Source organism: Cervus canadensis, chromosome 2, assembly GCF_019320065.1.
Source record: "Cervus canadensis isolate Bull #8, Minnesota chromosome 2, ASM1932006v1, whole genome shotgun sequence".
In the NCBI taxonomy this organism is placed as follows: Eukaryota; Metazoa; Chordata; class Mammalia; order Artiodactyla; family Cervidae; genus Cervus; species Cervus canadensis.
The window spans coordinates 102,673,642-102,697,543 of record NC_057387.1 but is presented as its reverse complement, the minus strand read 5'-3'; the positions used below and the strand labels follow the sequence as shown (position 1 = coordinate 102,697,543).

Genomic DNA, 23,902 nt, shown 5'->3' with positions numbered 1-23,902 from the left:
CTGATAAACCCTGAGAACGAAGCTAAAAACAGAGCCCCAGCACCTGCTCTCCCACCGTACATTTGTGATGCGGTTCAGCCAGCACCCAAGTGGGGCCAAGAGTCCAGCAGACACTGGCTGTTCAACAGCCATGCCCCACTTTCCTGTTGACCAAGCCCAGTTTTGGATTCAGGGTCTACTGTCTCCCCTCAGATGATTCGGGTTGATTCTGATTGTCCTAAAACATTCATGGGCACTCATTCCCTTTGCCAATAATTGGATCAAGGTTGGATTCATAATCCAATTCTGGCCAAGAAAAGGAGAAATCACCTAAGAGGAGGAGGGATTCTGGGAAAGGTTACTTTAAAAAAAAAAAGTGTTTATGAATTTGTTACAATTTTGCTTCTGCTTTTTTAAGTTTTGGTTTTTTGGTTGCGAGGCATGGGGGATCTTAGCTCCCCAACCCAGGATGGAACCCATATCCCGTGCACTAGAATGCAAAGTCTCAACCACTACACCACCAGGGAAGTGCCTGGGAAAGCCTTCCTGCTCTTAAAAAGACACCAACAAGGAAGAAACAGTTATTTATCTGCCCTGCACGGTAGGGATGTGATGTCTGGAGTGGCTATATCCATCTTGCCACCATAAGGGAGCCAGCCTAGGTTATAAGGACAGAAAACTGCAGAGAAAGAAAGAACCTGGGTCCTTGAGAGCACTGTTCAGTTGCTGAATTAACCAAGCTCCAATTTTACTCTTCTTAGGTAAGCTGAGAAGTCATTTCAGTCAAAGGTCATTTGCACTGAATTGTATTGTTACTTGTGGCTGAAAGCTTCACAAACCAATCCAAAGGACAATTCATGTGTCGTGGTCTTGGTTTGGTTTTGGGGGTTTGGGGGGCTAATATCAGCTATTTCTTTGTTCAAGAATAATTAAAGAGAAAAAAAAAACTAAGAAAATGGGCATATGAAAAAACATTTCTGAATTAGCAAAAAAAAAAGTATTACTCTGAAAACTCAGGAGGAACAGATCTTGAAGAGTGATTAATATGACAGTTAGAAGAACAAGTAAGGAGACTGTTTGGCATCTTCAAGAAAATGAAAGAAAACACAGCCTCTTGAAATAGAAGCAGAAGGCAATGAAGGGAAAACAGATGGAGAAGAAAAAGAAACAGGATGACATGAGATAAAAGTGGAGAAGGTGAGAAACACTTGTAGGGAAACTAAAAATGCGTTAGCAAAATTGAAATATTTAAAAGTCATTATAAGTACATGGAATTTAACAAAATCATAAGCAGAATGGGAAACTTAAACTTCTTAGTCTTTGGAACGTCAAGTAGACAGTAAGAAGGAAATAGAAAAATTGAATAATATAGCACTTAGTATATATGAGGAAAGAGAGAGGGAGAGAGAGAACACTGCAGTACAAAAAAAAGCGAAGTATGCATCGCTTCAAAGTAGCCATGGAATAGTTAAAATGGTCACCATATCTTAACCCACAAAGAAAACTCCACCAGCTCCTTTAAAATGTAAACACTGCAGGGAATTCCCTGGCAGTCCAGTGGTTAGGACCTGGTGCTTTCACGGCCAGGGCCTGGGTTCAAACCCTACTTGGGGAATTAAGATCCCACAAACCGTGCAGCAAAAAATAAAATAAAATTAAAATGTAAACACTGTACAAATCTCCTTCTCTAAACATGAAGCAGTAAAATCAGAAACAAAAACATAACAAAATAAGTCATCCAGAAGTTAAAATACATTCTCCAAAACACTTTTAGTCAAAATGACAATACTAGAAGAAAACATAGGTACAAATCTTTACTACCTTGATTTAGGCAATGATGTCTTAGATGTGACACCAAAAGCAGAAGCAACTTGAAAAAATAAACTGGACTTGATCAAAATTTAAAATGTTGAGTTTCAAAGGATGGTACTAAGAAAGTGAAGGACAGGGAATCCGCTGATGATCCAATGGTTAGAACTCCATACTTTCACTGCCAAGGGCTCAGACAAAAAAAGAAAGTGGAAGACAGCTAGTTGCCAAGGCAGGGGGTGAGAGGTGGACAAAATGGGTGAAGGTGGTCAAACTGGACAAGTTTACTGTTATAAAATAAATAAGTCCTGGAAATGTAATGTACAGGGTGGTAACCAGTGTGGTGATTACAATTAAAAATACTATATTGTATATTTGAAAATTGCTGAGAGTAGGCCTTAAAAGTTCTCATCATAAGAAAAACAATTCATAACTGTGTGTGGTTATGGATGGTTATGGATGCTCTAGACTTATTGTGGTGGTAACTCTATAGTATATACAAGTATCAAATCATTATGTTGTACACCTAAAATTAAAGTTATATGTCAGTTATGCCTCAATTGCCAAAAAGAAAGTAGGTGACAATCCACAGAGCAAATATTTGCAAATCATGTGTATGATGGTTGTTATGTATGGAATTGTGTTCCCTCAAAAAGATATGTTGAGGTCCTAACACCCAGTACCTCTAGAATGTGACTTTATTTGGAAATATGGTCTTCACAGAGGTAATCAAGTTAACGTGAAGTCATTTAGGTGGGACTTATCCAGTGTGACTGGTGTCCTTCTGAAAGGGAGGAAGTTCAGACACAGAGGCAGGCACTGATGGAGGGGAGATGACATGAAGACATATGTGGAAAAGAAGGCCATGTGACTGGAGTGATGGATCTGTGAACCAAGGAAGGCCAAGGACTGCCAGCTAATTCCAAGGGCTGGAAGGAAGGAACCCTTCTCCCCTGCAACAGTCACACAGAGCATGGCCCTGCTGACACCATGATTTCAAACTTCTCGCTTCCAGAAGTGTGAACCAATAAGTTTGTTTTAAGCCATCCAACTTTTAGAAATTTATTACAGCAATCCGAGGAAGTAATACAAAGGTATCCAGAATATATGGATATATTAAACAAACAAACAAAAAAAACAACTCTTATAACTCAATGACGAAAAGAAAACCCAGCACATTGAAAAGAGGTTCAACATCCGTAGTCATTACAGAAAAATAAACTGAAACCCCAGTGAGGTAGCACTTCACATCGACTAGGATGGCTGTAATCAGCAAGACAAGCAAGTGTTGGTGAGGATGTGGAGAAACTGGAACCTTTGTACATTGCTGGTGGGAATGTAAAATGGTACAGTTGCTTTGGAAGACAGTTTGGCATGCCTCAAAAAGTTAAGCAGCTCCTCAAAAAGATTTTTTCAAAGTTTCCATATATATTGGTCTATGCAGGCTGCCATAACAAGATACTACAGACTGGGTAGCTTAAATAACAAAAATTTATTTTCTTACAGTTCTAAAGACTAGAAATTCCAGATGATGCTCGCAGATTCATATTTGTATTCTGGTAAGGGTTCTCTTCCTGACTTGCTCCCAGCCACCTTCTTGCTGTATCCTCACCTGTCCTTTCCCCTGTGTATGGATAAAGGGCATAAATGAGTTCTGGTGTGTGTTCCTCTTCTTGGAAGGACACCTTGTAAGTCCCTGGGATTCAGGCCTCTCCCTTATGATCTCACTGTTGTTGTTCAGTTGCTAGCTCAGTTCACTTCAGTTCAGTTGCTCAGTCATGTCCGACTCTTTGCGACCCCATGAATCACAGCACACCAGGCCTCCCTGTCCATCACCAACTCCCAGAGTCTACCCAAACCCATGTCCATCGAGTTGGTGATGCCATCCAGCCATCTCATCCTCTGTCGTCCCCTTCTCCTCCTTCCCCCAATCCCTCCCAACATCAGGGGCTTTTCCAAAGAGTCAACTCTTCGCATGAGGTGGCCAAAGTACTGGAGTTTCAGCTTCAGCATCAGTCCTTCCAATGAACACCCAGGACTGATCTCCTTTAGGATGGACTGGTTGGATCTCCTTGCAGTCCAAGGGACTCTCAAGAGTCTTCTCCAACACCACACTTCAAAAGCATCAATTTTTTGGCACTCAGCTTTCTTCACAGTCCAACTCTCACATCCATACATGACCACTGGAAAAACCATAGCCTTGACCAGATGGACCTTTGTTGGCAAAGTAATGTCTCTGCTTCTTAATATGCTATCTAGGTTGGTCATAACTTTCCTTCCAAGGAGTAAGCATCTTTTAATTTCATGGCTGCAATCACCATCTCCAGTGATTTTGGAACCCCCCAAAATAAAGTCTGACATTGTTTCCACTGTTTCCCCATCTATTTCCCATGAAGTGATGGGACCATGATCTTAGTTTTCTTACTGTTGAGCTTTAAGCCAACTTTTTCACTCTCCTCTTTCACTTTCATCAAGATGCTTTTTAGTTCCTCTCACTTTCTGCCATAAGAGTGGTGTCATCTGAATATCTGAGGTTATTGATATTTCTCCCGGCAATCTTGACTCCAGCTTGTGCTTCTTCCAGCCCAGCGTTTCTCATAATGTACTCTGCATATAAGTTAAATAAGCAGGGTGACAATATACAGCCTTGATGTACTCCTTTTCCTATTTGGAACCAGTCTGTTGTACCATGTCCAGTTCTAACTGTTGCTTCCTGACCTGCATATAGGTTTCTCAAGAGGCAGGTCAGGTGGTCTGGTATGCCCATCTCTTTCAGAATTTTCCACAGTTTATTGTGATCCACACAGTCAAAGGCTCTGGCATAGTCAATAAAGCAGAAATAGATGTTTTTCTGGAACTCTCTTGCTTTTTTGATGATCCAGCAGATGTTGGCAATTTGATCTCTTTTTCCTCTGCCTTTTCTAAAACCAGCTTGAACATCTGGAAGTTCACGGTTCACATATTGCTGAAGCCTGGCTTGGAGAATTTTGAGCATTACTTGACTAGCATGTGAGATGAGTGCAATTGTGTGGTAGTTTAGAGCATTCTTTGGGATTGGAATGAAAACTGACCTTTTCCAGTCCTGTGGCCACTGCTGAGTTTTCCAAATTTGCTGGCATATTGAGTGCAGCACTTTCACAGTATCATCCTTCAGCATTTGAAATAGCTCAACTGGAATTCCATCACTTCCACTAGCTTTGTTCGTAGTGATGCTTTCCAAGGCCCGCCTGACTTCACATTCCAGGATGTCTGGCTCTAGGTGAGTGATCACACCATTGCGATTATCTGGGTCATGAAGATCTTTTTTGTACAGTTCCTCTGTGTATTCTTGCCACCTCTTCTTAATATCTTCTGCTTCTGTTAGGTCCATACCATTTCTGTCCTTTATTGAACCCATCTTTGCATGAAATGTTCCCTTGGTATCTCTAATTTTCTTGAAGAGATCTCTAGTCTTTCCCATTCTGTTGTTTTCCTCTATTTCTTTGCACTGATCGCTGAGGAAGGCTTTCTTATCTCTCCTTGCTCTTCTTTGGAACTCTGCATTCAAATGGGAATATCTTTCCTTTTCTCTTCTCTTCTCTTCACAGCTATTTGTAAGGCCTCCTCAGACAACCATTTTGCCTTTTTGCATTTCTTTTCCATGAGGATGGTCCTGATGCCTGTCTCCTGTACAATGTCACGAACCTCCATCCATAGTTCATCAGGCACTCTATCAGATCTAGTCCCTTAAATCTATTTCTCACTTCTGCTGTATAGTCATAAGGGATTTGATTTAGGTCATACCTGAATGGTCTAGTGGTTTTCCCTACTTTCTTCAATTTAAGTCTGAATTTGGCAATAAGGAGTTCATGATCTGAGCCACAGTCAGCTCCCCGTCTTGTTTTTGCTGACTGTATAGAGCTTCTCCATCTTTGGCTACAAAGAATATAATCAATCTGATTTCGGTGTTGACCATCTGGTGATGTCCATGTGTAGAGTCTTCTCTTGTGTTGTTGGAAGAGCGTGTTTGCTATGACCAATGCGTTCTCTTGGCAAAACTCTATTAGCCTTTGCCCTGCTTCATTCTGTACTTCAAGGCCAAATTTGCCTGTTACTCCAGGTGTTTCTTGACTTCGTACTTTTGCATTCCAGTCCCCTATAATGAAAAGGACATCTTTTTTGGGTGTTAGTTCTAAAAGGTCTTTTAGGTCTTCACAGAACCATTCAACTTCAGCTTCTTCAGCGTTACTGATTGGGGCATAGGCTTGGATTACCATGATATTGAATGGTTTGCCTTGGAAACGAACAAAGATCATTCTGTCATTTTTGAGATTGCATCCAAGTACTGCACTTTGGACTCTTTTGTTGACCATGATGGCTAATCCATTTCTCCTAGGGGATTCCTGCCACAGTAGTAGATATAATGGTCATTCTGAGTTAAATTCACCCATTCCAGTCCATTTTAGTTTGCTGATTCCTAGAATGTTGACGTTCACTCTTGCCATCTCCTGTTTGACCACTTCCAATTTGCCTTGATTCATGGACCTAACATTCCAGGTTCCTATGCAATATTGCTCTTTACAGCATCAGACCTTGCTTCTATCACCAGTCACATCCACAACTGAGTGTTGTTTTTGCTTTGGCTCCGTCCCTTCATTCTTTCTGGAGTTATTTCTCCACCTGATCTCCAGTAGCATATTGGGCACCTACCGACCTGGGGAGTTCCTCTTTCAGTATTCTATCATTTTGCCTTTTCATACTGTTCATGGGGTTCTCAAGGCAAGAATACTGAAGTGGTTTGCCATTTCCTTCTCCAGTGGACCACATTCTGTCAGACCTCTCCACCATGACCCGGCCGTCTTGGGTGGCCCCACACGGCATGGCTTAGTTTCATTGAGTTAGACAAGACTGTGGTCCTGTGATCAGATTGGCTAGTTTCCTGTGATTGTGGTTTCAGGGTGTCTGCCCTCTGATGCCCTCTCGCAACACCACCGTCTTACTTGGGTTTCTCTTACCTTGGACGTGGGGTATCTCTTCACGGCCGCCCCTCCTGACCTTGAACGTGGAGTAGCTCCTCTAGGCCCTCCTGCGCCCGCGCAGCCGCCGCTCCTTGGACGTGGGGTTGCTCCTCTCGGCCGCCGCCCCTGACCTCAGGCGTGGGGTAGCTCGTCTCAGTCACAGCCCCTGACCTTGGGCGAGGGGTAGCTCCTCACAGCCATGCTTCTGCGCAGTCTGTTGCAGCCGGAGTTGCTAAGCCATGTCCAACTTTTTGCAACCCCATGAACTGCAGCACATCAGGCTTCCCTGTCCTTCACCATCTCCCTGAGTTTGCTCAAACTCATGTCCATTGAGTCAGTGATTCCATCCAACCATTTCATCCTCTGTTGCCCACTTCTCCTTTTGCCTTCAGTCTTTTCCAGCATGAGGGTCTTTTCCAAAGAGTCAGCTCTTCCCATCAGGAGGCCAAAGGTGGGCTCATTACCATTAGTTATTTCCTTAAAGGCCCTGTCTCCAAATATAGTCACACTGGGGGTTAAGGCTTCAATATATGAATTTGGGGGAGATAATTCAATCTATGACACCATATGACCTAGCAATTCCACTCCTAAGTTTATACCCAAGAGAACTGAAAACTTATGTTTCCACAAAACTTGTACGTGAATGTTCATAGCAGCATTACTCTAATAGCCAAAAAGCAGAAACAGTCCAAATCCCATAAAGTGATGAATGAATAAACAAACTTGTGGTATATCCACACAATGGAATATTACCCATAAAAAAGGAATGCAATACTGATACATGCTACAACATGGACAAGCCTTGAAAACATTATGCTAAGTGAAAAAAAAGCCAGACACAAACGTCTAGACATTGTGTAATTCCATGTATATAAAATGATCAGAATAGGAAAATCCATAGAAACAGAAAGTGGATTAGTGGTTATTAGGGGCTAAAGTGAGTGGGAGGAATCGGGAGTGACTGTTAATGGGGTTTCTTTTGGGGGTGATGAAAATGTTCTGGAATTAGAGTCTGTGATAGTTGTATAGGAAAAAATGACTAAATCGCACACTTTAAAAGGTATGTGAAATTTTATGGTATGTGAATTATATCTAGAAAGAAAATGACAATATGAATAATGTGCTATGTATAAAAACATACTAGATGTGACCAAAGCTATTCTCAGAGGAAATTTCTTAGACTTAAAATATTAAAACTATAATATAACAATTAAACACTGAACTTACCTAGAAAAAGACCTCAGGAAAGCAGGAGGATGGTGTTAAGAAAGATAAAATCATAAAATAATTGACAAAAGTAAAGAGCAGTGAAATTGATGAGTTCAAGAGCTGGTTATCTGTCATAACCAATAAAATAAATTCCTTCCAAGAATAATTTTTTAAAAAGAAATCACAGGGCACAATACAAAGAAAGAGAAAGTAAACTCTAGATACTACAGAAAGTTTTTAAATCAGCATTTCTGGGCTAATAAGTTAGAAAAAGATCATCAAAAGATGTTCTGTGGAAGTACAGATTAACAAAACTGATTCAAAAGGAAGTTACAGAAAAGACTGGGCCATCAGCAAACTTTCACTAAAAAAGTGGTTTCCCAGGCAGTTCTGCCTGTCTCCAAAGAATGATAACTATGCTATTTAAACTATTCCAGAGTAGAGAAAAAGAAAAGATTATCCCTGATGCCTTTTTCAAAGCCAGCATTACCAAAATGCTAAAACTCGACAAAGAACACAAAAACTAATCTCTTTTATAAATGTAGATGGGAAATATTAAAATATAAGCAAATTAATTCAGCAAATATTAAAAGAATAAGACACTCATCTGCAGCAGGGTATAATCTAGGAATGCAGAAAATCACTTTGTAAAATCCATTAGTAGAATTCATCATATCAAAAGTTCAAAGGAGAAAATACATGTGGTCATCTTGAAAGATGCTTAAGAAGCATTTTGTAAAATTAACATCCATTGCTGACTTTTTTAAAGCAAAAGCATTATATGGCCAAAGAGCTAAAAGCAGGGCTTTGGTAATAGACAGACCTGTGTTCTGGCTGACTTCAGATAATTCACTTGGCCTCTCAGACTTCAGTTTTATCATCTGAAAGATGATTATAATTCAATTTAAATGAATTAATGTAGAAAATCATATTGCATGGTACCCAACACAGAGCAGCCCTCAATCAGTGGAAGCTTAGTGTTTTTATTAATAAAATGGGAGCAGAAGATTATTTCCTTAACACGATTTTTAAATCCATCTATATCATAATATGATTGTTATCAGGAAATACTAGATAAAAATTTGTGTTACATATATTATGCAGTGGGGGATTTATAGTAGATAATTCTAAGTATGTATATAAATACAGAAAAAATTGTGGAAGGATATACTCCAAGATATTAGTAGTTGTGTTTATCTCTGGATAACAGGATTCTGGGTGCTTTCTTTCATTTTCTATACTGAATTTTTTAAATGTAAATGCAGGACTTTCCTGAAGGCCCATGCCAATACAGGGGACACAGGTGTGACTCCTGGTCTGGGAAGATCCCACTTGCCATGGGGCAACTAAGCTCTTGCACCACAACTACTGAAGCTCGAGGCCCTAAAGCCCTGCCTGCCTCAGCAAGAGAAGCCACCACAGGGAAGAGTAGCCCCTGCTCTCTGCAATTAGAGAAAGCCCACACACAGCAATAAAGAGTCAGGGCAGCAAAAAAAAAAAAAAAAGAAGACAGAAAAAAATTGTTAAATGTAAATGCAATAGCAAATGTTAGGTAGGGATAATTAAAAAAAAAACAAAAAAACTGTTCTTCCAGAAAACCAGACAAGTTGGGAACCCTCTCCTAAAAGGCAGAGGAAATGGACTGAGAGCTGAAAATGACAAAGGAAGTGACAAGATTTGAGAATCAGAAAAATGGACGTACAACTCAAGGCTTAGAGAGATTCTTAGAGAGACTGGAGTTATCAGAGGTTCTAGTCAAAGTAATAACTGAAAAAAACTTTCAGAAATAAAAAGAGGTACGCAGATTGAAAGTTTTATGATGTTATAGCCAAACTCAATGAAAAGAAATTAATATTGGTTAGATTTTATTTTCACCAGTAGGCTAAAGAATTATAAAAACATCCATGTGTGTACACATTTGTACCCAAGTTACCTACAAAACAACATATATATAATATAATATAAAATTACCCTGGCCTCAGACTTCTCTGCAACACAGCTGCCATTAGACAAGGAAGCAGAGTCACAAAAGGATCATATCTTTTCAGACATGAAAGGACTCAGAAATCATACACTCTTTTCTTGCAAAGGATACTTGGAGGATTACTTGAAGCTGTACCCCAGCTGAGTAAGACAAATCAATATTAATATTGTATTAATAAAAGTCAAGAATGAGGAAGATGTGATATTAAAGGAGTGCAGGTCTTCACTTATTCATCTAAATTCCAGACTCCCAAAAGGGACTGTTATGTGTTGGCCTGTGAATTCTACTGCCCCTACCCTCCGACCCTTCGTGCTTCCTTGCTCTTTTCCAGGGCCAGGAAAGAGGGTGAGGCAGTAGAATCCTTGTAGAGGCCAAGGGACACACAGGGTCCCTCCTTCTGAGAAAGGAAATAGGGAGGTATGATTTGGCTTCCCACGGAAATTTTTGGACAGAGAGGGCAAAAGATTGCAGAATCTTCCACCTCTTTTTTCCGGTAACTGCAGAGCTGGGTGTGGGGCAAAGGCTCACTCCAGGTCAGGAAAGAGGAGAGCGCACTGGCTCCCGCAGGCTCGCTGAACACTCATAACCTCTGTGGCCCCGAGGCACAGAGTCATCCGCATCTTCAGTCCCTCCCGCGTGGCCTTCGGGAAGGGGGCTGACTTCGGTGGGGGTCGCCGGGGTCGGGGATCTTCGTGTAAAACCAGCGATCGCAGTTTATCTGGGGTGGTTGCGGGCTGTGGGCATGCTCGCGGTGGGTGGCACAGGGGAGCGCGCAGGGTGCGCAAGATCTTACCCCCGGGCCCGGTGGAGACCGTGACCTGCGCGTAGGTGGCTCCCGCGGCGGCCGCCGGGCCAGACACGCCGTTGAGCGCGGCCACGCGCACGGTGTAGCGCGCGCCGGGCCGCAGGTGCAGTAGCGTGGCGGCGCGCTCCCGCAGCCCCACCTGGCGCGGCACGAAGGCCACGCGAGGCCCGCATGGCTCGCACGCGCCCGCCGGGCCCTCGCGGCCGCAGCGCAGGCACAGCAGCGAGTACGTGACGTCCGAGCGGCCGCCCGAGTCGGCCGGCGGCAGCCAGCGCAGCCGCAGCGCCAGCGGCGAGCGGCTCAGGCTGTACTGCAGGTCCCGCGGGGCTGACGGCGGCCCTGGGGGAGACGGGTGGGCGCAGTCAAGGGTGGGGGTGGGCGGCCGCGTAGCAGAGGGGGGCGGGGGCGGGGCGGGGCGGGGCGGGGAATGGGCGGGGTGTGACCAGTAAAGGGCGGGGCCAGGTGGGAGGGGAGGGGCTTGGGCCAGTGAGGGGCGGGGCCGGGAAGGGGCGGGGCGGGGCGGGGCGGGGGCCGGTGAGGGGCGGGGCGTGGGCGGTGAGGGGCGGGATGTGGGAGTGGGGCGCGGTCAGTGATGGGGTGGGGGTGGACGTTAGTGAGGGGATGAAGTTACGGATCTGGGGACCCAACAGAGTGTACGGGGGCGGGAGTCCCCCTCCTGACTGGAGAGTTAGGAGAGGTGAGGGCGGGAGCGGTGGCCGGTGGCCCACAGGGTGACCGCCCAACAAGCCTAACCTCATCCCTTCGCCTGGACTCTCTCTGTTGTCCTGGTTCTTCCATCCTCAGGCCCCAGCCTGCGGTCACCACCCCTCCCTCCACTCTGCCTTCTGGGGGGCAGACCCGCACGTGCGCCCTGGCGCTTCCCAGTGTGGAACCCCTGCCCTCACCACGCCTCCATTCCGCCTTTACAGACCCCCCACCCCCACCCCCTGCCCGTCGTAAGGCATTCAGGAGCCGGACTCACGGGTGCAGGACGCCGAGGGCGGGTCGGTGGGCGAGCGTGCGTAGCTGTCCTGGCACACGCAGAACGTAGACGCGTTTTCCAGGGCCCGGCTGTGCTCTGGGCACGGCGAGCAGAAGGGCCGCCTCGGGGACACTTTGTAAAACCCTGGGGGACAGGCTGCGGGGAGGAACTACGTGAGCAAGGGGCTACACCACAGCCTGTCTCTTCTCCACTTTCCCTGTTGTGGTGGAGCTGCGTTGCTGCTTTTAGTAATTCACTGAATGCTCATAACAACCTGTAAGATCTGCACTTTATCCTCATTTTAAAAAATGAGGGAACTAAGGCTCAGAGAGGTTAAGTAACTTGCCAGATGTCCCACAGCTAGTAAATGGAGGGATTCCAACTGCAGCCGACTGGTTCAGAGCCCACACCACACTGCCCTAAGGCCCACTAGAAGAAAAGGAGACAGGCTTTTCCAGTTTTGATGTGAGGACAGAAGGGAGAGGCCTCTGAGGGTTGTTCCCCAGTTACTCAAGGACAGACACCCACACACTCCCAGTAAAAACATTGTCACACACAAACACACACACACTTGTCAGAGCTCTTCCTCCCACCTCCACTGTTTGAGGGTTAATGCATCATAAATCCTCTACTGACGCACTTGGTCCCCATTTAAGAGTGGAGCCAGCCACTCAAGTGGAGTGAGAAGAGGGACCATGCAAGTTCCTTGGTTCTGACACCTCCTCAGTTACTTGGCTTCTCTCACTTCCCTCGCCTCCCCTAGAAGTCCGTGGTTAAAAGCACAGGCTTTTCTATCTACCTGGGTTTGCAGCTGAATTGCATGACTTATTTGCTGCGTGGCCTTGGGCAAGTTGGTCCACTTCTCTGAGCCTTGCATAGAATACCTACCTCAAAAAGGTGGTTGGAGGATTGAGATAAAAGATGCAAACTGCTGAGCCCAGTACAGACAACATTTGCACACTAATGCTAGTAATTACTCTTCCTCCAGCACAGGCTTAAAGTGGAAACAGCTCAACACCCACTTTAAAAAATTTCTCACCAGCTGGGCCAGAGAGGGAGGCAGGCAATGGCTTCTGGCTCTCCTCTCAGAACTTGGGTGGTCCTCACCTGGTTCCCTGACCCTGCCAGGATTTCTTTTGTGGAAGGCTGGCGGCTCTCCAGCCCCAAGAAGACATAGTACAACAGAAAGGATGTAGACTAGCCCTTTGGAAGAACTTCCAGCTGTCTGGGAGAAGAGGGCAGGGGGCTGAGGGTTCTCATTATCTGGAAGCTTAGGTCTGGCAATGGGTCCCTGTTGCCTAGAGCCCTGGGCTTTGGGCAGCTTTGGGCAGGGCCTCCAAAGCTCAGGAGTCTTGGGAGTTCCTGCCTTTGAGACAAAGCACAGTGCTCGCGAACATCTGGTCTGGGCAACAGCAGTCAGGCTGGGACTCCGGAGGCCTGGGTTCCAGTGTTAGCCTTGCTACTTCCTATGCCTCTCTGGCCTCAACAAACCAGACAAATGCAAACACTAGGCATGGCCTGCCCACCTCCATCGGGAAGTAAGAGAGGGATGTGTTTGCAGGATCGCACAGCAGGAGAGAAAGAATGTGGGAAGCTCCTTTCTCCGTGTGTATGTGTGTCTGGGGTCCCAGAGGTGGGTGGTCCAATCAGAGACAGCATTGCTTATGTCTACTTTGAGAGGCTCTGTTTAGAAGAGGTTGTATTGAGGGGCAGACTCAGGAAGGGACTCCTGAGTACCGGCCCCCTCCCTCTCTTCCTCACGGTCAGAGTCAGAATTTCAGGGGTGCTCTAGTTGAACGCCCTCTGGCCTATCTTGCAGCAGCTTTCCTAGCTGGAGCCACAGTCTTTGCTCAGATACCTGGTAATGGAACCCCACCTCCTTCTGAGGCGGCCTCTGCTGAACAATGCTGGCAGTTTGAAAGTGCTTCCATTTAAATTTCACATCAGTCCCCTAGGGTACTTTCCCCCAGCTCTGAGAAGAAAGCGGGAGTCCAGAGAGATTGATTGAGTAACTTCTCACAGTCCCTCAGTACCAGGCGGAGCTGGGATCTGAGTGCGGGCCTCTGCCCCCCTGTAGGGGGCGCTGTGGGGGAGTGGGAATAGCAAGTCACAGCTGTTAGGTTGCCACCTGGCTCACACTGGCATTCAGTAAGCAGGTGGTGGGGCTTCCCAGGTTCAGTAGTAAAGAATCCACCTGCAATGCAGAAGACACAGGTTCGATCCCTGGGTCAGGAAGATCCCCTGGAGAAGGAAGTGACAACCTGCTCCAGTATTTTTGCCTGGAAAATTCCATGGACAGAGAAGCTTGGCGGGCTACAGTCCTTGGCGTCACAAAGAATTGGACATAACGTAGTGACTTGGCGACTGAGCACTCATGCCTTCATGCTGAGCCCAAATCAGCCTCCCTGCTTGTAACCCGCCTCATGCCTCTCTGTCGCAGGGACTTGATGTACCCTGTGGAGCCTCAGCATGTCTGCTTGAGTCCCTCTGCTCCAGGGCAGTACAGAGATTTGAAGACACGAGTCATACACTCTGACTTTTTCCCCCAAGGGAAACCCCACATCTTTCAATAATTCCTCTGGTGGCTGGGAGAGGAGCAAGAGTCATGGTCATTAAAGACAGATGCCTCCTTGTCTGTCTGCCTCCAGAGAGGGCTCTATAATAGCTACAGAAAATACTTTCAAGGCCTTCCCTTTCTAAATACAAACCTGACCATTTCATTTCCCTTTATAAAAAACCCTCCAACAGCTCCCCAATGCCAACCCCACCCATACCACACTGAACTTTTCCTTTTCCACCTCTGCGTCTTGTCCCATAAAGTCTTATGCAACTTCTCTCCTGGCAAACGCCTATGTTTCTCCAAGTCCTAGTTCAAAATAATACCTCCCCTGTGAAGCTTTACCTGGCATCCTCCCCACGTCCTTGCTCCCTAAGGCAGAGCTGATGCCATTACAAATGGCCTTTGTCTGGTCTCAGCCAAAGTCAGAAGCGGGATTGGGTTCCTGAGTCTCTCTCTCTCTCTCTCTCTCTGTGATTGCCTAGAATGTATATCTAAATCCCCTCCTCCAGTCCCTGATCCATTCATTCAACAATTTTTTAGCATGGCTATGAGCCAGGTGCTGTTCTAGGCTCTGGAGCTGCAGCGGTGAGTAAAGCAGAGCAAGATTCCCCTATCCACTGGTACAGGTGCCCCCTCCTAAACCACAGGGAGAAGAGAGGCCATGGGTTGGTAATTCTCTATCAGCTCTTTCCGGTAACAGTACAGGGAGTAGAGCCGTAAAAGCAGTCCATTTAAGGTATGGGCAGCAGGGCACTGTATTTAAAAACAATAAAACTGACTAAAACGTGGCCTGCTTTTTGTTAGCAGCATGCATCAGCAATTCTGATCCACATCAGTAATAAAATACTTCTTCCCTGGAGGTTGACTGCCGCCCCACACTTGGTAACCCTTTGGCTCCTCACCTCCTGTATAAACAAGGCTCCCTCTCATCTACAGTAAAAAAAAAAAAAAAAAAAATCCTCTCTCCACCCAATGTCCTCCTCAAGACATCATGCCCTCTTCTCCCCTTTCAAACCCAGCCTCCAGAGAGTGTTTACATTCCCTGCCTTTAGCTCTTCAATTTCCTTCATCCTCTTACCTGCTGCAGCTGGTAAGACCTCCATCACTCAGCTGAAACTGCTCTCACCAGGGCCACTAGGCAGACATTGACCAATCCTCGTGTTCCCTACGGCTCACCAACACTGCAGGCCATCCTCTCCTGGAACCTCCATCATTCTTGTTGTTGTTGTTTAGCTGCTAAGTCACATCTGATCTTTTTTGACTCCATGGACTGTAGCCCACCAGGCTCCTCTGTCCATGGGATTTTCCAGGCAAGAATGCTGGAGTGGATTGCCATTTCCTTCTCCAGGGGGTCAGCCTGACCCAGGGAACAAACCCAGGTTTCCCACTTGGCAGGCAGATTCTTTACCACTGAGCCACCCAGAAAGCCCTCCATCATCCTTGGCTGCCATGAAATCACCCTCTCCTCCAGCCTCTGATCACTGCCTTGCAGTCTTCTTTATAGCTCCCCTTTGTATATTGCTGTTCTGTGAGACTTCATCATTGGCCGCCTTGCTTCTTTCCCCACACATTCTCCCTGGTCTGTCCCAACTAAACCTATAGCTTCAAGTAGCATCTATCTCTCTGTTGCTGAGCTCCAGACCCACTTTCTAGCTACCTCTATTTGAGTGCACCATAGACACCATCAAATCTTTTTGTGCATTCATGCCCTGTGTTCTCTACTCCAGTGAATTACCATCTGTGCATTCCATCCTCTGGATGCAGATAAGTCAACAAGGACTCCTTCTTCTAAATCAATGGTCACCAAGTGCTGTGGAGATCTTGTTATTACATCCATCCTTGTCACTCAGTGAGCTCTGCTTCTGCCTTGGTTCAGAACTTGTGCTCTTTCTCCTGGACTATTAAATCATCTTTCTTCCTCAACTTCTGGCCTCTAATCCTTCCTTCTCCAGCTTTTTCTTTGTAATTGCAGCTCGAGTGATCTTTTGAAAATACAAATCTGAATTTGTCAGATCTCTGCTTCAAACTCTCCCTAATGGTCTAAAGCATAAAGTCTAAGCTCTTTATCCCTTCTTTATCCCCACTCAAGGCCCTTCATGAATTGCCTCTCCTCTTCTCCAGCCCCATCACCTTCACATCCCCAAATGCCCTCTTCTGTATCCGTGCTGACTTGCTGAGCCCCAAGCATGCCCTGTTCTTTCCCTCCTCCATGCTTCTACAGACACAATCTCTTACCTCAGAAATCTCTTGGCTGCCTGGAAGAAAGGCCTTATCAGCATTTCTCTCTACACTTAGAATTGGGTTCTCCTGTCTCCAGGATTCCTCAGATTTCTATTGATATGTATCACCCTTTATGCTAACTTCTCACTCACCCAGTACATTTCCATTGAGCACCTACTATATGTCCCATTATGGACACTGGAGCTGCTAAGATAATACAACCCATTGTCTGAGCTCAAGAAGTTCCTAGTCAAGTGGTAGAAACACTAGCGGTCACTGCAGACCATGGGGTAAATAACCATGTAGAAATAGAGGTTTGGAGGGCCCAGAAGTGGATCCCAACCTTACCTGAAGAGTCCAGGAAAGTTTTTCTCTCCAAGTCTGTTACTGAACCACAAGAGCCCCAGGGAAAAGATGGTGACATTCATTTATAAACATATCATACACCCTCAATAAATGCAGGTGAGGTGTTCTCAACTCATGTTGAATGGATGACTGAACAAAGAAATGAGAGCAAGTTTAGTCACTTCTCCCAGTGTCTTCCCACCACTGTATCAATCTCTCTGTTAGCTCATACATCATCCTGTTGTGACTTTTAAATGTTTACGTCTTTCCACCTAGACTATGAATTTCTCAAGAGTTGAGATTATGCCTGATTCATCTCTGTTCCCCTGGCACCCAGAGAAGGACCTGGCCTAGAAAAAGTCTCACTTGGTCTTTCTTCATTAAGTGCACATGGTCCACACCCCATTCTTACCCTGTCCTCAGAGCTACAGATAGGGAAGGAGAGACCCGTTCCTGGTGCCCCCACAGACCAGAGAGTCTAACAGAACCCTCAATATGAAGGATCTCCCCTGGGGGCACAGTGACTCTAGTTCAGAGAGTTGGGTGGGATCTTAGTAGTCACCTAGTGCAACTTCCCAATCTGTCTCTCCAGCTCAAGAATCCTCCTGCCAGCCTCTGACTTGTATATTGTTGGTGACAGGGAGTTCACTCCCTCTAATGTAACCAATCTCAGCAGCCTCTAGCTAATAGAGTTAGGCTATTGTAGAGTTCTTTCTTTCCTATGCACAGGGGAGGCAGCATGGTGTAGTAGAAAGAACCTGAGAGTTGGGCAAATCTGGATTTAAAACTCAGTTCCCTGTTTCTTAACTGCAAGCGAGGTGTTAATCTCTCTGAGCCTCTGTTCCCTTATCTGAAAAACAGGGATAAAGGTGATTTTATTGCTGTGAATAAATGAGAAGGCTGTGAGGTGTTTATCATGGTGCCTGAAATACAGGTCCCTGATGCCTCCTTGTATGGAGTCAAATCCATCTCTCATTAACTTCACTTACTGGTCCCGGCTGCACCCACTGGAAGCACCACAAAAAGTCAGGACTCCCGGCTCCATACCCCGTGACTTCCCCACTCCCCCTCCTGCCTCTTTCATCTAGGACACACTCTCTCCCAACTGCCACCTGCGGGCTACACTCCCACACCACACCCCCAGGGCGCTGGATACCTTCACAGATGTCACCGCGTTCTTGGAATCCCGCACTGCAGCTGCACCGGCCCACGGGCACCAGCCACTCGCCATCGGCGCCGCAGTGCATGCGCGGGGGGCTGCCGGGCTCCCCTTCTGAGTGTGCCACGCACGTTCCGGTCACCTCCACCAGCGTGGAGAAGGCGCTCTCGGCTGCGGTGGCTGGGAACGCCGCCAGGCCCCGCACCGTGGCGCGGCACTGCTTGTAGTAGACGCGCACAGAGACTAGGGCCACGCATGCGCCCACGTCCTGGAAGGCCAGGTGGAAACCCCGCCGGCTGAGCGGACCGATCTCGCGCACCTCCGTGTTCAGCTTCATCTTGCGCTCACCCAGGTCGCCCTGAGTGAAGCTCTCGTCTGCCGCGATCGTGTCGATCTTGCGGGGCCGGCTGCCCCCTGGGCGGGTACGCCCGCGGCCCAAATCGGCCTCGGTTTCCAGGTAGTAGACATTGAAAGTCTCCTTGCAGGTGCCCGCGGCTCCGGGGATGCTGCTGCAGTCACGCAGTGTGAACTGCAGCTCCACGAAGATGCGCTGCCCGCGCCCGCGGCTGATCCAGCCGGTCTGCAGCCAGTTGTCCTGGTTGGGCTCCAGCACGTGGCACACTTGGTATGTGCGGATGGGACGGTCGTGCTCGTCCACGCCGCTGATCTCCTCCCACTGGGGAAGAGAGCAAACATATAGGCATCTCAGAGCCAAGGCGCTCCCAAGAGGTCCAGCCCTGGCGTTGACTGGGGCTGAAGCCCCCCTTCCCCATCATTCTGCATCCTCTTCTCTCCTCCTTCCCCATACACACCCCTGAAATTATAAGACGCAGAGCTGGGAGAAGACTGAGGTCCCGTTAACAGGGAAACAGGCTCCAGAGAGGGGTGACTTGAGTGGATAGACACGTCCTCTTATAGCAGAAGTAGGGAGTCTCCTGGCTCTCCACCCCCTGCTCTTTCCACAACACCAAGCTGCTGTCACACCATCACATCTCCCCCCATTACCCCAAGTTTCCAAGCCTCTTTTAGGATTCCAAGTCTTGCTTGTCCTGTCAGTCCATCAATCAACAACATTGCTTAGTGGACCTACTGGGTGCAAGGCACCATCCAGCATTGGCTCCATCCAAATGCTGTGTCTGTTCCTAGACACACCCAGTTCTCTTATCACTTTTTTTTTTTTTTTTCCAGTCTGACTGAAGAGTCAACATTTTCTAATAGGCCACTCTGGCCTGAAGCCAGGGCTTCTGGAGACTACAATCTCAGGAGCATTTTGATCTGATATAGCCATGGGGAGATAAAGGGGTTGAGTCCTAGACCACCAGGGGCTCCTTGGGACAGAGAGGGAAATGTTTACACTTACCCCATTACTTGGCAGTGCAGTCCAGCCCAGCTCAGCTTGGGAAGCTTTGGAATCCAAGAGGATGACTAGAGAGAGGGAAGAACAGAAATATCAGAAAGTTCGGGGCAGGGGGGGCAGTGAGAACCTTTGGTGAGTTCGCTTTAAATTTGCTGACTGAGAAAACAGAGAATGTGGTGAAGGATACAGACAAGTTTTTCCCACTTCATATGTCCCCATGAGAAGGCGTGAGTAGATCTAGTCTAAAGAAAGGTAGCCACAATGATTAGGGAGGGAGCCTGTATTAGTTTTCTGTGACTGCTGTAACAAATTACCACAAATTTAGTAGCTTAAAACAACAGAACTTTATTCCATTACAGTTCTGGAGGTCAGAAGTTGAAAATCAGTTTCACTGGTCTAAAGTCAGGGTGTTGGAAAGACTGGTCCCTTCTGGAGGTTCAAAGGGGAGAATCCATTTCCTTGCCTCCTTCAGCTTCTAGTGGCCACCTGAATTCCTTGGCTTGTGGTCCCCTCCTCCATCTTCAAAACACATCATTCCAGCCTCTGTTTCCTTCTCTACTTCTGTTTCCCTCTCTACAGAAGAACTCTGACTGCTGTGTCTCTCTTATAAGGACCATTGTGATTGTAATTGGGTGACCCATATAATCCAGTGTAACCTCTCCATCTCAAGATCCTTAGCCACACCTGCAAAGTTTATTGCCATTTACGACAATATTCACAGGTTCTGGGGATTCGAGTACGGAAATATTTGGAGAGTCATTATTCAGGCTGGCATGGAATCCATGACATGTGTTCTAGGACTGTCTCTAAAATGGGATCAATGACCCCCCCCACCTTCCCAAATCCCCCAAGTTATAAGTGAGTGTCAATAAGAGGGAGAACGTGATCATATCTGAGAATTCTTATACACATTCCTGAATTCAGTCATACTCATGGGTTCTTTTGAGGTCTAGGATCACCAGGGATAGGGGAGACTTGAACTTTTTAGTTTGACTCCCAGGGCCTCTGGGGAAAACGAAGTAGAGAGACCCTGCCAGCAGCAAAAGAAATAAAAATCTTTATCTCCTCAACCAGCCCCTTTCCCAGGGGCTGTCATCTCCACTGCTTTTGAAAGATTATCAAAATTCCTTTAATACATAAAGACAAGACCCATTCTAAACCAGAGATGCATGTGGTCACTTTCTTCCCCCATGAGGCGTCTGAACTGCAGTCTGAATTCTGCTGTCAGGATCGGTCCCAGAGAAACACTGATTAGAAGCACAGCAGCAGCTCAGAGCCAGAAGCCCAGGCCATCTCCAAATCTTTGGAGATTACTCATCTGGAGCTTAAGCAAGGGGGTGGGGCTCCAAGGTGAGCCCTTTAAGGGGGCTGGCCCCAGAGGTGTCAGCGACAATGGGCAGGATCACTGACAGCTTCCCGATTTCGGTGTAACCGACAACACATCGGAATTGCATATTGGAAAGCATCAGAGATCTAGCGCCCAGAACAACCCCGAGGCCAACGCCTCAGATTCCAGCTCCTCCAGCTCCTGCACCTGGATATTACGCCTCTGGATTTAACTGAGTGTACAGCTCCCCCAAATTCAGAGTCAGAAACAGGACGCGGTCGCTGGTACAGCGAGCACCCTCGAACCCGGCAACGCCGATCGCGCTGGTTAGTCTACACTCCAAATTCAGCACTGCGGACAGCTCCCTGGTCAGCACGTCGGACAGCTCCCAGACTCGTCCCCCAATCCCCGACCCCACGCCCTCTCCGAAACGCGCCACCAGACGCCCCCGTCGCCCCACCAGCGCTCTACCTTCTGTTCGCCACGCAGTGGTCCCCTAGACTCCCCACTGTTCCGGCTCCATCCCGTCTCCTTATACTCCAATCTCACCTCCGCATCTCCCTGCCCCCACACCTCCCACCTCCAATTGCTCGGCCTGTCCGTCTCACCGGCCCCTGAACCGTCGCCTCTGGCTCCCACGGTTCCTGGTCTCTTTCTTCCCCAGCCTCCCAGGTCTCCAACCCCCGAGCTCCTCAGTGTTCCTCTCTTCTCCGTTGTCTAGCCACCTTTTCCTCTCTCTCCAGTTCTTTGCTTTCTCGCTGTCCGCTTGCTTCAAACCCCAATACAGACTCCAGTCTCTTCGTACGACTCCTTCCCCAAGCACCCCAGTTCTTCAGCTTCCTATCTTTTGGCATCCAAGCCTCCCAAACAGCCACCAATCTCACCTTCCTCGGCGGTCCCGGGCCTCCCCGGCCCCAAAAGCAAGGCGAGACACAGCGGCATCAGGCAGATGAACAGGCGCAGCGGATGTGGGCAGGCGCCGGTCTCCATGGTCCGCAGACCGAGCTGTCAGTGCGGCGGCGGCTCAAGCCGCGCCAGCCCCAGCACCGCTGAGCAGTGCCCCCAGACCCTAGCGCTGGCTGGGGGGCGGGATCTCGCCGGTGACCATCATCCATGGGCACCAATCCCTATGTACCACCGCGGGAAGTCCACCAATCCCCGCCAGCAGAAGGTGGAGAGGTGGAGTTTCATAGGCCAGGGGCGGAACAGCAAATTGGAGGGGGAGAAGGAAGGGGTCCCGCCAGTCTCCAAACCATGGGGGGTGGGGCAGCGCTGAGACCCGGTTCGGTTCACGGGGAGAGGGATGACCTGGCGTGGGTGGCCCAGAGCGCTGAATCTTAGCCTCTCATTGGTGAGAAATAGGCAATGTGGGCGTGGCTTAAGGAGGAGCAAACCGCGGGGAGGCAGCGACACTTACAACCTCTGAGCTAACCTGGAAGACCCCTAGTACCCAGGACTTGCAGGAGGTTTTGAAGACTGGTGTCCCGACCCCAAGCTCTGGGAAGCTCCTCTATCTCCTAGCCCTTATCTTCTTCCTGTATCTGCAGCTTTGGGTATCTCGTGGCTCCACCCCGCCCCCTTTCTCCCCGCCCTCATCTCTCTCTCTCTCTATCTCTCTCTCTCTCACACACACACACACACACACACGCACGCACGCACACACACACTGGGGAAGAAGAGGCCAAGCACGAGCCCGAGAGCCGCATGAGAAAGGAGAGTAAAGTGGCAGACACAGTGCCACGCTACCAGCAGCTCTTCCGAGGCTGGGGAACCATGTGGACGCCAGGATGGGCGATTGATAGATTTTGCATGAACGACTGGTTCCCCGGGTTCTTGCTTCTGCAGCCAGGACACAGGCAGCCCTCTCCGCGACCACCCCTTTCCCCAGTCTGCTCAGAGCCTGGAGTTTCCCCCTTTATAAACGCTCTCCGCCCACCCCAGGGACTCGTGAAGAAAGCAGCGGCCAGACTCCCGGGCATCAGCGAGAGTAACCTTCGCAGAGTTCGCCCAGCGTTGAAAGAGTCGAAAGGAAACGTGGAGCACGACCTCTGTCTTGTGAAGGTCATTTATGTGCTGGCTGAGGGTTTAAGGCGTTGATGGTGGGAAGGGCTGGAGCCCTCCAGGATGAGGGAGGCGGCTACTGAGCGCCACCGTCTGGACTGAACCTGAGCAGAGAAAGCTCCACCCACCCAGTGGCTTTTCAGACCTCTTTTCTTGGGGGGCCTAACCCCTCTCCTTTGGAGGCTATATTAGCCAGGGAAGCCTTGAGAATGAATGTGAGTCCTGCATGGCCTGGATGTCTGTGCGTTTTGTATATATGTATTCCACATCCTTCAGCCATCACTCACTGGGTGCCATGTTCTGTGCTGAGAATACCTGAGTGAATCACCCTGTCTCTGCACAGCCCATACCTCTATGAGCACCAAACGGAATGAAAATTTCTGACATCACAGAGCACTGGTCATTTACAAGCCACTTTCCTGTGTCACTTTGTGTGTGTATGTGTGTGGTATGTGTACAAGCTTACTCACAGACATACTTGCTGGACAGCAACGGTAGGAAGAGAGGCTGGGAGGAATTGAGTTCCTTCGCCCGTACAAAGAAAGGTCATCAGGAGAGGCTGAGGCTCGGAGACCGCAGAAGACCGAAGCTCGCTGAAGAAGCATAGGGAGGTGTGGCATCCTGCCGGTCCTTGGATACAGGCGGAGGCTCTGAAATCAGATCTACCTGAAGAAGGGCTCTCACACCCCCACCTCCTTCCCATCTTTATTCTCCACACGCTCGATTTTCCCCTCCCCCTTTCCCCAGCACTGGGAGCTGGTATTTTTAGAAGCTGCTTAGAGACCCAGGACTCCTTTCATTTCAAAATGAGTCCTCACTCAACCACTCCTCATCCCTCCCTTCAAAACGGGGTCCCATCCTTTTTGCAATCTCTAAGGCTCCAGCCACGGCTTCTTCCCTGAACTCCAGGGACTTCAACCCAGAGGTTCTGACCCCATGTGCTAAAACAAAATGCAGCCTCCCTATAATCCTCACAAGGATCCTTCAGAAGTCAAGCAGATGGAGGAAATTATCCGAGGAAAACCACATAGAATGACCCAACAAATCCCTGGTTGTCCGGAGTCTGTTTCCCATCTTTCCTATCACACACCCCTGCAGGCTTCTTGGG

General features: G+C 48.0%; 1 protein-coding gene across 1 annotated transcript in view; it reads right to left on the bottom strand.

Annotated features, from left to right (window-relative positions):
• The window catches only part of EPHA10 (EPH receptor A10), a 46,028-nt gene extending 24,219 nt beyond the window's left edge, over nucleotides 1-21,809 (bottom strand). The window contains exons 1-5 of the mRNA XM_043461856.1: nucleotides 21,618-21,809; nucleotides 19,410-19,474; nucleotides 18,047-18,725; nucleotides 11,766-11,921; nucleotides 10,772-11,122 (exon numbers count right to left, since the gene is read on the bottom strand). Of these exons, the coding sequence (XP_043317791.1) occupies nucleotides 10,772-11,122; nucleotides 11,766-11,921; nucleotides 18,047-18,725; nucleotides 19,410-19,474; nucleotides 21,618-21,723 (1,357 nt within the window). The 5' untranslated portion in view covers nucleotides 21,724-21,809. The remainder of the gene's footprint in view (nucleotides 1-10,771; nucleotides 11,123-11,765; nucleotides 11,922-18,046; nucleotides 18,726-19,409; nucleotides 19,475-21,617) is intronic.
• Between the last annotated feature and the right edge of the window lie 2,093 nt (nucleotides 21,810-23,902).